This window comes from Eupeodes corollae, chromosome 3 (genome assembly GCF_945859685.1).
Source record: "Eupeodes corollae chromosome 3, idEupCoro1.1, whole genome shotgun sequence".
Lineage (NCBI taxonomy): Eukaryota > Metazoa > Arthropoda > Insecta > Diptera > Syrphidae > Eupeodes > Eupeodes corollae.
The window spans coordinates 83,981,635-83,995,436 of NC_079149.1; the positions used below are offsets into that span (position 1 = coordinate 83,981,635).

Below are 13,802 nucleotides of genomic sequence, written 5' to 3' on the forward strand. Positions count from 1 at the left end.
TTATAATAACACTTTCAGTTTCGCTTTCAGAAGACATTTTTCCTTCTTGACTCGACTAACCACACAGAAACTAATATTTTAACTAGTGCAAGTTCATATACTCACATGCGAGTTCAAGCTCGATAGCCCTGACTCAGAGAACTTTCTCATCTTTTAGCATATGATCCATTGTGTAGATGTACTATTGAACTATTGAAGAAGATGCTATATTATGCTATACATGCTTACACTGAGAAAGCCTTAAAACAGTAAGAGGAACGAGACAAATAAAAAACAACTCAAATAGAAGATCATCTCATAGAACGACGATTAGAATCAATAATTTTTCCACCAGTTAGGCAATTCGTGAATGATGTATCATTCTAATTCAGCCTTAAAATAACAGGATCGACCAATAAGCAATTTTCAAAAGACGTTTAAAAGGATTTACAGCTTATCAAAAGCCACGCTCTTAAAAAAATCTTAAACACATCGTTTTTAATCTTGCAAGAAATTTTTTTAAAAACATTCTTATTTTGGAAACAGATATATAGATGGCAAATGTATTGTGCAACGTCAAACTTACTTACTGCCTTAAGGTTTCGCTACAATCCTGTTGTAACTATGGCCTCACCCAATAAACTTCTCCATCTAGCTCGGTCCCTAGCTAAATGTCGCCAGTTTCACGCTCCAAGTTGAGTGAGCCACCTGATCCGCGGTCTTCCTCTACTGCGTTGTCCTGTGGTTGTGGATTCGAAGGCTTTCCGGGCCAGAGCATTGGTTTCCATCTTCGTCGTTGGACTTTCACCTGGCTAAGTCTACGTCGCTGTACAGCCCGTTCAGCTCGTCGTTCCATCTTCTCCTCCACTCTCCTTCGATGTATACGGGAGAGTAGATCACACGAAGAACTTTTCTCTCGAAAAGACCCTAGATGCTTTCATCCACTTTTGTCATAGTCCATGCTTCTGCACCGTATAGTAGGACGGGGATGATAAGGGTTTTATATAGCAGCACTTTGGTTCTTCGAAAGAGGACTTTACCACTCAATTGCTTTCTTAGCCCAAAACAACAGCGGTTAGCGAGAGTTATTCTTCGTTTGATCTAAGCGCTGGTGTTGTTTCCTGCGTTTACAGCGGACAACCTTGACTACCTCAAAGTTACGTCTGTCGATGGTGACGTTTTGACCAAGACGTCGGTGTTGTATGTCCTTTCTTGACGACAGCATGCACTTTGTTTTGCCTTCATTAACCGTTAAACCCATTTTTGTCGCCTCTGCCTCAATACTCACAAAAGCCCCACTGACATCAGGCTGAGTTCTTCTGATTGTGTCAATGTCATCAGAATATGCTAGTAATTGGACAGACTTTTGAAAGATAATGCCGCTGGTGTTGACGTGTGAGGTCTGCACTATTCTTTCAAGCACGATGTTAAAAAAATCTTATGACATCGCATCACCTTGTCTAAAATCTTTTTTGACATCGAAAGGTTCTGTTAAGTTGTTTCCAACCTTTATAGAGCAGCGTGAATTCTCCATGGTCATCCTGCACAAACGAACGAATTTGGCAGGGATGCCAAAACTAGATATGGAACTATACAGCTCGTCCTAGTAGATCAGTTGATGCTGTCATATGCGGGCTTGAAATCGAGAGATTGTGGGTGTAGATTTGTTGTTCTTGGGTTTTTTCCAGAATATGTCTTAATGTGAATATTTGACTTTTGCTGGTCTAAACCACACCGATAATTACCTATTGGGTTGTTGACGATGGGCTTTACACGTTCACATATTACGGCAGAGAAGATTTTGAAGGCGATGCTAAGTAGACTGATTAATCTTTAGCTGGTGCAGTTTAGAGGGTCTCCTTTTTTCAGGTTCGGGCAAACAATACTGAGGTTTCATTAATCGATCATATCTTACAGATAAGTTGGTGCATGCTCCTAACCAACTTATCTCTAACTGCTTTAAAGAGCTCGGCATTCAAGCCATCCGCTTCAGCGGCTTTATTAGACTTCAACTTAGATATGGCAATCTTTATTTTGTCTAAGTCGGGAGGACGGGATTGTTGGCTTCGTCGTCTACGTTAAATAGATCATCCTGCTTACAGCAACGTCCAACTAACCATAAGCTAAATCTTACTCACTTAAGGTGGCGTTACAGTCTGGGACGGATCTCTGCCTCAGCCAACATACGTCTTTAGCCAGCTCGGTCCCTAGCTAGCTGTCTCCAGTTTGGCACGCCAAGTCGATTGGGGTCCTCTCCTACCGCTGTCTCCAATTAGGGGATTCGTAAACCTTCCGGGCTCGAGCGCTGACGTCCACATGGCCTTCATGACCCAGCCATCTAAATCGTAGGACTTTTCCAAAAATCTTAAAATTAATTAAAAAAGCATGCAAAAAATCCTGCGAAAAGAAGCCTGACTTCCAAGACTAACCAAGTATAAAATCATGTCAATTGTCTTTGGATTATATTTAAGTGCTATAAACAAATGCAAACTACAGACAGTTTGTAATCATTTTTCCAGCTAAAAACACATTTTCTTCTGATTAATTTCTTTTATTTGTAAAAATATGTTGTTTATATTAAAATGAAGTAAAAGAACATCAAAATGAAACAAGGAAATATTTTTGCCAATTATTTCAAAGAACATAGATAAATACAGCTGCGAGCAAAAAATTGAAGTGCTTGGAAAAGTATTTTAAATAAAACATAAAACATAAAAAGGGCTTTGGTGTTGAAATGTTTCTTAATAAAACTCCTTAAGATTCATTAAAATTTAATTTCTAGTAAGAATAGAATTTAAAATATTGCTAATTACTTAAGTAGTAATCCAAAAAAAAAATAAACCTTAAAAAAATCGATCAAAATAAAAGCAGTGATTTTCTTGTTCTATTAAATAAAAATAAAAATAGGGAACAAAAAGTTCTTTTCAACGGTATTTTATTTTACTAAAGCCTTGAATACTTCTTTTTTAATATCTGCCCATAGATTCTCGATGAGATTGAGGTCAGGAGAATGTGCAGGCCACTCCATGACCTCAATCCTATTATCTTGGAACCATTGCCTGGCTGCTCTGCTGGTATGCTTTGGGTCGTTATCCTGCTGGAAGGCATGGTGTTTTGAAGGGTATCCACGTAAGAGTGCTGATTCATAATGCTTTTGATCCAGTATATTGGGCCAACTCCATAATATGAGAAGCATCCCAAAACCATTATACTGGATCCCCCTTTCTCAATTGTTTTTGTGGTGTATCTGGGGTTATATTTCATGTTCGGGGGTCTTCTCACAAACCGAGATCCTTTATTACCATAGAGCACCACCTTGCTCTCATCGGTCCAGAGAATGTTTCGCCATTTTTCAGGAGCCCATCCTGATATGGCGTTCCATATCATCTTCGCCGAACAGCCAAGAAGTTCTTGAATCTTTTTATAAGTTTTGCCTTCCAAAACAATATTTTTTATAATTTCCCGCCTCTCCAGTATGCAGTGCTTTCCTCGACCCACTTTAAATTCATAAATACAATAATTTTATTACAACTTTAATAGAACTATAAAATAGAATAACAGGACTGACTTTTTATTACTTTTGAAATCAAAATTTAAATCAAAACACAATTATTTAAATTAAATATGTCAATCACTGCTATTATTTTCCTCGCCTAAAATAATGAATCACACTACCAAAGCGCCATTTAAACAAAGCAATGAGAATTTACCTTGCACCTGTAAACATAATTACTCTGAGTACCAAAATACAGTAGAGTTGCGAAAAAGTGGCTTTGTTATTGATTTATGAAAAATTATAGGTTCTTGCCTATTACACTGATATTTTTTTGCTCGCCACCTGTAATAAAACAAATTCAAAAATCGTTTCTAAATAATTTCCCATCATTGTATGTATTGAAAAAAAATCTTTTGATCAAGGCCTTTCTTTAGATACAATAAAGTTAAAAAGTAATGTAGAATCTCAATTAAACCGGGTAACTGTTTTTTAAAATACCGTTTTTAAAATGCTGCTTTGAGAAAAAAAATTGTTGGAGTTTGAAGTAAACATGACCGAAATTTGATCAATTTTCAAAAATGAGAAATCAATTCTTTTAGAATTGTAACTATGTAGATGTAATCCCCCAAAATATAGATTTGAAGAACAGCTTGATTTCGGGTTTTCTATGAAGAAAAAGAAACAAAAAGCAGGAATTATTTTAAAACCTAGTTTCTTTCAATTAGTTTGGGGGGTTTGAGGGAGTAATTTAAAAATTAACATTTGTTCCTTAATTCAAACAAAAAAACTTAAACTCATGGTATGAAAGCTTGTTTGAAACAATCGTAAGAAGTGAAAAATATAGTCAATTTTTCTTTTTTAATTTTGACTACAAATTTATTTTTTACTAGTTCTGCACTCATATAAAACGAAACTGTCAAACTATTAATAAAATAACTATTAACTCTTTAAATGGAATACAAGTAATTACTAAGTTTTTCTATTTGACAGGCAAAACCTGGCATTGTAAGTACAAAAAATACAAGCATTGCCCTTTTTCAGTTTATTGTTGTTTTTATTTTTTGACTTAATAAAGTTCTTTTGTTGTTGTGTGAATCTGTTTGTTACTAACATAAGTTAAGCTTGACTGCATCTTAACAAAAAAAGTGGAGAGCAGTTACATTTTTGATTGATTGAGTATAACTTTTACCATATTACAAATAAGTATGCTCAATAGTCATTAAACATACTAAACAAATTTTGTACAGTTTGTTGTTTTTTTTACAATTAAATTCTGAAACTGCATGATCACATGTGTTATTGAAATTGAGACTTGTGTTTTACAGGTGTTAAAATATCAGGCACTTCTTGAACATTACATCTATCAATAAAATAGGTAAATGTTTGAAATATTTTATTAACATTCCTTGTCATGAAAAATTACTAAGGTGGAATCGTCTAAGGTGATGAGTGATTATTACATTTATGATAATCAAAAGTTATGTATCTTGAGACTGGATAGATGTTAAGTATTCAAGTTTCTGTCAAAAATGTACTGAAAGTACATCGGTCCGTCACATCGGAGCTGACTAGTCTAAACCGATTAGCATCGATCACCAGCCAAGAAAGTTGAGGATCACTGCTTGGTTGACTATGGGTGGATCTAATTCCGTCTAAAATACGAAGAACATACAAGATCAAAAAAGTGATTCTCAAATATGATACCTTACATAGAATTTATGAGAAATTACCTTAGACGAATTCATCCCAGAATACTAATGTACATATGTTCAATTAAATTGCACCATTGTTCGAACTTAATTGTTTCTGTTTGTTGTGGGAAAGCTCGCCACCCTTTTCTACATTCATCCATTTCATTGCATCAAATTAAAAAATTGAAAATGAGCATTTCATGTTTGCCTTTAATTTTATACATGATTAAGTTTGAATTCTTCAAATAGTTTGAGCTTCTTAAAAATTTACTTCGGAAGCGAAATGTTAAGAGCTCACGTTTGGAGTGGCCTGTTGAGTGTAAGCAGTACAAGCAAATTCTATAACAGCCATATTATAGACTTAGTACCTATACAGAAATAGGTTTACGGTTATAGTTTGTAAAAGGATTTAAGGACTGGTACTGGTCGAAAACTTACGTGTTTTTCTATGTTACACAAACAAAATGATACTTTTTTAAAAGATTAGAATGTCCTGAAATGGAATCTTGTCTTAAAATGTTTCCATCTTATCAGGTTTTTAAAATATGTTTTTTTAAATGCTAAAGACCACCAAAAATGTGGATTTTAAGGCTAAGTTGAAACACACCATATCCCTTAACAATACATTTTATGATGATTTTGCGAAGTACAAATCCTTAGCTTCTAATACATTTTAGTTATTGTAGTATCTATGTAAGTTTTAGTAATATCTCATTAGATAAAGAGCCCTGCACATGAGAGCGAACAACGAATGGACGAACAAACGTGATTTTATACATTTCAAAAAGTCAATTTCAAACAAAAACACATTTTAATTATAAGAAACCAATTCAAACTTATGTTAGGATAATCAAATTTGCATTTTGTTTTCTATAAAGTAGTATTCACATGAGCGCGATCAACGAACGACGAATGAATTACAAAATGTGAGTTTATATACGTTTGAAGACATATGTATTTCCACACAAATTCTTAACAAAACGATAGCAATATAGTTTCTATTTGATTTATGATACATACTTTTACTTTTCAATATAACATATTAATAAATTTAAGAAAACAAATTTATTCGTCGCGAAAAATATTATAGTTGATCGAACTGTCAAACTTTATTCGCGTTCCACATTATCCACACTCGCAACGAATAAAATAATCGCGCGTACTTAACCTAAAAATCATTCTTATTTTGGTTTCGATTGTGAATGGTGTTCGGCTGTGGCTTCGACGAATTAAAAACTCTCATGTGAAAGAAACGTCAAAATCGACGAATATTCGTTCATTCGTTGGTCGTGCTCATGTGAATAGTACTTAATAAGAGAATTTTGGTAGTAACGAATTGCAGTGTGTTTGCTACGAACTGTCAAACTCTATTCGCGTTCCACATACCATCTACACTGCAACGAATAAATTGTTCGCGCTCAACTTAACCTCAAAATTTTACCACTCTTGTTCTGTTTGTTGAAAAGGGTAATTATAAATTGACAGTTCGTCGCTGTCTGCGAATAGATATAAAGCTCATGTGAATGGAAAGTCAAAATATGCGAACATCCACAGTTCGCAGTTCGTAGCTCATGTGCAAGATGCTTAAGATAACTTATGACATTATTTGACACTATCTGAAGTTTTAAAAAAACCTTGAATGCAATACCCTTATGTAAGTTAATTTTTTGTGCTGATTCCGAATCCAAACTTCAAATCAGCCATATGTGCCTAAACTCAGAAATATACGTTTTCAAAATAATTTCTTTTTCAATGTTCCAAAAACTTGATGTTATAACCTTAAAAAGCCTTGCACATGAGAGCGAACAACGAATGGACGAACAAACGTGATTTTACACATTTCAAAAAGCCAATTTCAAACAAAAACTCATTTAAATTGCAAGAAACCAATTGTTAGAATAGTAAAATTTGCAAAACAAGACAATTTTGTATAAACAATTTTTTAGTAACGAATTGCAGTTTGGTTGCTACGAACTGTCAACTCTATTCGCGTTCCACATATCATCCACACTGCAACGAATAAATTGTTTGCGCGGAATTTAATTTCACAATTAGTTAGTTTTTTTTAGTTTTAAAAACTTTATTTAAACAAAAAAAGCTTTGATTTACAATTTACAATTTTAACCTTAAGTTTAATATGGCTTGGCCAATGGCCGTCTACCAGATTGACATTTTTTTAAAGTTTTATATGTATAAATATTGAACATTGTAGTTTTTGTTTTTTTTTTTTTTTATTTTAGAAGTCTCCTTCGATAATACGCTTTCTATAGCACAGTGCGCTTGACGTGTATTTATATAAAATCTCCCAGCTTACTTTTCCATTCAAAACTTCCATGGTGTTGTTCCAATCCATCGAGGCCACCCCAAAATATCTCACTTGAAACTCTTTTAAGATGGCACACCTGGCAATAAAGTGAAATGTATCTTCCCTTTCCTTCAGATTACATAGGCCACAAATCGGCAGATCAGGTCGATGAGGAATGAAATTTAAATTTAATAATTCTCCTCGTACTTTGAATATAATGCTTATCATATGCAGGGGGTAATGGTTAAGGAAGTATGTGTTTTCTCGTAGGTCTGTACTGAGTTGACTGTAGATCATTCTATATTGTGAGGTTTGTACTTCTTGTAGATATTTTGCATATGTGGTGTTGCTGACTTTTTCTAATATAGCTGTAATCTTTCCACCTCTTCGAATTGGTTGTACCCCCAAACCTGAGTACCGTAGAGCATTATAGAAGCTGCGGTGGCATGAAAAATGTTAATGCCCTGTGTTCGATGAATTTATTTTCAATACAGCGGGCCCACACTGAAAATACAGCTCTCTTTGCTTCCGCTAGTTTCAACTGGAAATGTTTTTTCATGTTTAGATTTGCCATGATTAATACGCCTAAGTATTTATATTCTCTAACGATTACAACACTGCCTCCCATATAAGTCCACTTTTCGTTGCTCGCATGAATATCATCATTTTGGACTTCTCTAAATTAAAAGTTAAATTCCAAGTTTTGCAGTACCTCTCCAGACTATTCATCGTTCGCTGCATTCCTTCAACACTTTCAAATAAAAATACAATATCATCCGCAAAAATGAGCCCTGGTATCTGTGTATTTGCAAACTGGATGCCTCCGCCAACTTCTTTTACGATATCGTTTATAAAGAAATTGAACAGTAACGTACTCAGGATACATCCTTGCTTTACTCCCATTTCAGCTGGAAACTCTTCAGAAACAGATTCCCCATCCCACACGTAGGTTACATTCTTTTAATACATCGCTTTCAGTAAGGTAACAATTTTACCTGATATCCCCAATTTATAGAGCTTATAAAAAAGTGCTTCCCGAGCAATTGAATCGAAAGCGGCACGGAAATCGACAAAAAAGGCATAAAGATTTTGTTTTCTTTTTTTGAAGCTCTCCGCAATATTAAACAGGCTGAATATTTGGTCCAAAGTCGAATAGTTTCTCCTGAATCCAGCTTGATTTTCGTTGAGTATTTTGTTATCCTCGATCCACTGTCTTAGCCTATTGAAAATCAGAGTACTAAAGATCTTTACAGAAGCATTCAAAAAGGAAATGCCTCTATAATTTTCTGGTATATCATATGGTCCTTTTTTGTGCATGTTATCCGGAACATGTGCACTCTCATATATTCTATTATATTCCTCCGTCAATGCGGACAGGAATTCGGTTGTACAGTTTTTATAAAACTCTACTGGGACTCGGTCGTCTTCCGGAGCTTTTCCCGCTTTAGATTTTTCAATAACCTTTTTTACTTCATAAATTGCAAATGGAGCATCTAAAAAATCATCGACGAAAAACGGAGCTGCGTACTGTGGAAGCGGGGAAGATTGAGGTGTATTAAGCAGAGTCTTAAAGTAGTCACGAAGTTCAAACGCTCGAACAAAACTACTGTGTTGTATGCGAACATCCACAGTTCGCAGTGTGTAGCTCATGTGCAAGATGCTGAGGACTATGAATGTATACGGTTTGTGTTTTTCTATTAGTTAAAACACCTTAAATGGAAAGTTTTAGAGCCAATAATAAAATTGCACTTGTAATCCCTTCTTTTTGTAAATCATTTAGCAGCTTCAAGTCTCAGTCAAGTGAGTGGCGTTCTAAAATAATATGAACCGATAACTTGACCTTATTATTCTCAACCCACACAGGTAACTTATTAGACACGCTCTGATTCCAAATTCTTTCAGCTATTGATAAACGTCACCTGCCCTTGTCACTAACGTTCTAGCTGCTAGTTCGTGCTTAGAAGTTACTCTTACTCCACATCCAATTTTGTACGATTTTCATAAAGCCCAATTTGAAAATTAACGATTGTATTAATAGAGTTTCATTTGATTTTGAAAAATATATTTGTTTTGAAAAAGCATCTAACTTTTTTACAATAAACTACACTATTCAATTTCCCTTCCTATCCAACGTAGAGTTTCTCCTTCAATCCTATCTTGGTGTAATCGTATACTTTGATCGCTACGTAACCAAATAAACAAGCTGAGGGAAATTTGCCTACACTTTAAATGCCCAATTGTCTACTATAAGAAGAACATTTACATAAACCTCAAGCCAACCTCATGAACGATAACAAATCGTTCCTTCAGTTAGTTAGGGGCCGGTTATAGCTATCATTAAAATTTGATACAGGAGGAATCTGAAATGCTTTACTTATAAGCGTTTATAGCAATCAGTGAATTTAAATTTTAAAGGCACAAGAGCCTCACTGTAACTGTAGACAACATATAAAGAGCGTATGCTTGTTTTTTTAAACTGATTGATTTACAATTTAAACATACATGTTCTGCCTCTTTTTTATACTCAGATAATTTATTTTCCATCCTGGTTCTTCTAATATGAAATTAAAATAAAGCTATCCAAACGAAAAAGCTTTGAACGAACTAGTTGAATACACAAACAACTGTTTTCGTAAAGTATGCTTACAAGTATTTTTCATTTCCCTGATGAGTTGTCCTAGGATGAGTTGTGTCTTGGGATGAATCACACGTTTTTAGACAAATCAAATAGCATTTATATCTTTGAAGACAAACTTATTTTACAGGTATGTTTTTAAATCTTATATAGGTACTTTTTTAAACAGACTCTTTGCATACAGGAGCAAGTTCGTTCGACCCAGTCGTACATTTTATTTCGTTTTACACTTCAATACCTTCTTTGGAAAAATATTTGATCGCACCCTCGTGACCGCCTCCATCTGTTAAATCTCAACTCATTACAGAAACGTGGAGAAAATGCTGACATTCTTTCTGGTTCAGTTGACCGCTCCTCTCTTTATAACCCTATCTAACCGGCCTTTTTATTTAGCAACATACCACACATTCTATATCCCTAGCAAAACCTCTGACCCGTATGCTTCAGTTAGTCAGTCCCTATAACCTCAAACTCCTTTTGATCCATCTCCACTCATGATTAAAATTTATCGATTAGTCTTGACGTCAGATTCGTACTGAATCAATCAAAAACCTTGATTGCAACCTCCATTACCTTTTTTAACCAATCTTATTAGTGAACACATCTTAATCAAACATTATGAAAACTTGAAACTCGAAACCAACTCGAAAGAAAGAAGACTATAACTAATTGTAAGGTATAGAACTCTTGTAAGGACGTAGGACTTTGACAACAATGAAGTTACATAAACAAAACGCCTAATAAATTAATTTTCGTTTGGAATTTGGGGAGTACTATCAAAACTATTGTTTGTTTTTACACGAGTCAGTAATAAGGCTGTTAAAGAATGTATATATTGAATTTCTTAAATCTTACCTCTTTCTGTTCGTCCAATTCATATTGTCCGCCTTTAAAATTAAATTGTTTTCATTTGTAAAACATCTCTACCACCTTTAAACACTTTCACCTTGACATCAATATTTTCTTTTTCGTCGTTCATTTTTGTTCATAAGCATTCAAAAAATTTTGTTTTGTGTTTACATCTTGTTGTTTTTCAAAATAAACTTTTGCACAAGTTCACAAGTTCTACTAGAAGTGCTTCATGTTTTGAAGTGAGAAGGAATACAAAAGCGTTCTTATTTACCTAGCAGCGCTTCTCAAGATAACTCCAGTGTACTGTGTTGTAAATTATGTTAACACAAAATATTTCAAAGAAAGCTAATTCTACTTACATACTTCATATATAAGAAATGTTAAAAACTTTTGCATGACTGTTTTTTTATCCAATTTTAATCAACGTTTTCTCCAATTTTTTTATTTGGATGGGTTTTGAGTTTTTCTTAAATCCTTTTGTTTTAATAAATCACTCAATAACAAAGTCCGTTTTACACGCCTTAAAAATTCTTGTTATTTTTTCCAGGGAACAGCAACCGATTTAGTTGTTCAAATCGTACTTATTGCCGAATCAATGCGCCTACAAGCCATGATGGGAACATATGGTATTCAAACTCAGACACCTCATGAGGTGAGCTTAGCTTTTTCAAAGTTGAAAAATTTGAAAAGTATAAACAGAATATTATCGACCACACAAAAATAGGTCGAACCTGTCCAAATTTGGTCATCGACAGAATTAATCAAAGTCTATCAACATCTTGGAGTTAACAACAAAGTTGGACTAACAGGCCGTCCACCACGTCCTGTTGGTTCATTGGGCACCAGCAAAGTGTATCGAATTTGTGGCATGAGTGTTCTGTGCTACCCTCTCATCTTTGAAGTTTCTGATTTTTACTTGTACCGAGATATGGCACTCCTTATAGATGACATCAAAACCGAACTTCAGTTTGTTGGTAAATACTGGCGCTTATCAGGACGTCCAACTGTATGTTTGTTGATTCGAGAAGAACACATGCGTGATCCTCAATTTAAAGAAATGTTGGATTTGCTTGCCATGCTTAAGAAAGGATACTGCGATGGAATGAAAGTTCGCATAGGTCGATTGCAAAATTTAATCAGTAGTTCCTGTATAGGTAATTAATTTTAATTTTCATATTTTTTGATGTTTTACTTATATGTTAATGTTAATGATCTTTGTAGAACATTTGGATTTCATGAACCAAAGCGATTTGTCTGACAATGAGAATGCCTTTGCTCAAATTAATCATGAGTACATTGGTTATCAGAGTTTAACAGATGTACCAAAGGCACTAAGCTATGTTGAAGAACAGATGTCATGTGAGGTAAGAGCAATTAATTCGAAGCTTTATTTTGGTATATGTATTTTTAACGCATTACATTTTAAATTATATTATTATTATATACATACATATATATTATATGTAGTACCCGTGGCATGATGGTTAGTGTCAACCTGTTGATTAAGGAGAACTACAGGCTATCAATTAACAAGTACTGGGACCGCAAGATCGGGTCGGTTATTTCGAGTGACCCTGGTATGTTCCCCAAAATCAATAAGATATTCAGGAAAAAAAACGATAATGACCTTCCGTGTCTTAAACTCCAAAGAACTGAAGAGAACAGAGACGTACTCATGACAGCGCAAATAAATCCAGAGGAAGCCATCTTTGACGATGACTTTTACATAATTGAAAATTCGAAGGAAAAAGTGGAGGCGGTGGGAGCGGCTTTCCAACAAGTGTACAAGGTAAATGTTAGCATTCGCCCCAACCACGACCTGGAAAACAGAGCCCTACTCAATCACTTTTACCTTCGAAATGATATGACACAATGGCGATCTGAGAACCGGGGTTTCATGCGGTTCAATGACGATTCCTTGGCAAATGCCATAATCGCCGAGCAAGCCATTGTTGTATATACTTTATGATATGCTTAACGGTAGAAAGTTTCAATTTAAAATGGTCTTCAACAGGGAGCGGTGAATTCGCCGATTCTCTTCAGCATCTACACCAGCGATCTGATAGGTAGTCTTACAAAGGCAATTGCGAACGCCGACGATCTAATTGCGTACAGAACGACCCGAAAGGTTGAGGTTATTAGAATTCTCTTGCAGCTTGATTTCGACAAGATTCAGCGATATTGCGACGACTGGAAACTGAAAATAAATGTCCAGAAGTCGGAGACAATTCTGTTCCGGGCTCCGTTGGCTAGGGCCACGAGGGATACGTGTAAGAATTGGCGCAAGATGGTCATCGTTGATCTTCACGGGCAGCCATTAGCGAAGTACCTCGGTATCTGGTTAGATCAATATTTATATTTCGACAGACATATAAATGCTGCTCTGCCCAGGGCCAGAGGAGCCTTCGCTCTGACGAAACGGCTGTTTTTTTAGCAGTCGGCTTGACCCCAGAGTGAAGGTAATTTGCTACATGGCCCTCATACGGCCAATGATTGTTTATGGTTGTCCTATGTGGTTCAACGTTGCCCCTTCCCAGATGGAGAAGTTTCGGGTGTTCGAGCGGCAATGTTTACGACGCTGTACCGGCTTATATCGAACAGCCGAATCTTCTTATGTGCATTACTATTCCAACGAGGTCCTATACAACGGGGCTCGAATCAACAGAATTGACAATTTCGTGATAAAACTCGTTCGAGGTCACATTGCAAGAGCTATGTCTTCCACCAACAACTTAATTTTCGGGGCGTTGTTGAAAGTGCACGCTTGAGCGGGTTCATTCCACCAGAGGCATTCCTCTTTTTAGACAAATGCGGTCTGATATAGGATAGATTGGCAGTTCCGTT

General features: G+C 35.4%; 1 protein-coding gene across 4 annotated transcripts in view; it reads left to right on the forward strand.

Moving 5' to 3' along the window:
- The window catches only part of LOC129952903 (probable phosphorylase b kinase regulatory subunit beta), a 32,508-nt gene that overhangs the window by 13,958 nt on the left and 4,748 nt on the right, over positions 1-13,802 (forward strand). For 3 of the 4 annotated variants that reach the window (XM_056065848.1, XM_056065846.1, XM_056065849.1), the window contains 3 exons: positions 11,506-11,610; positions 11,683-12,112; positions 12,180-12,322. In XM_056065848.1, the coding sequence (XP_055921823.1) occupies positions 11,506-11,610; positions 11,683-12,112; positions 12,180-12,322 (678 nt within the window). Of the gene's footprint in view, positions 1-4,465; positions 4,481-11,505; positions 11,611-11,682; positions 12,113-12,179; positions 12,323-13,802 lie in introns of all 4 variants that reach the window. The other variant, XM_056065847.1, reaches the window with a different exon arrangement.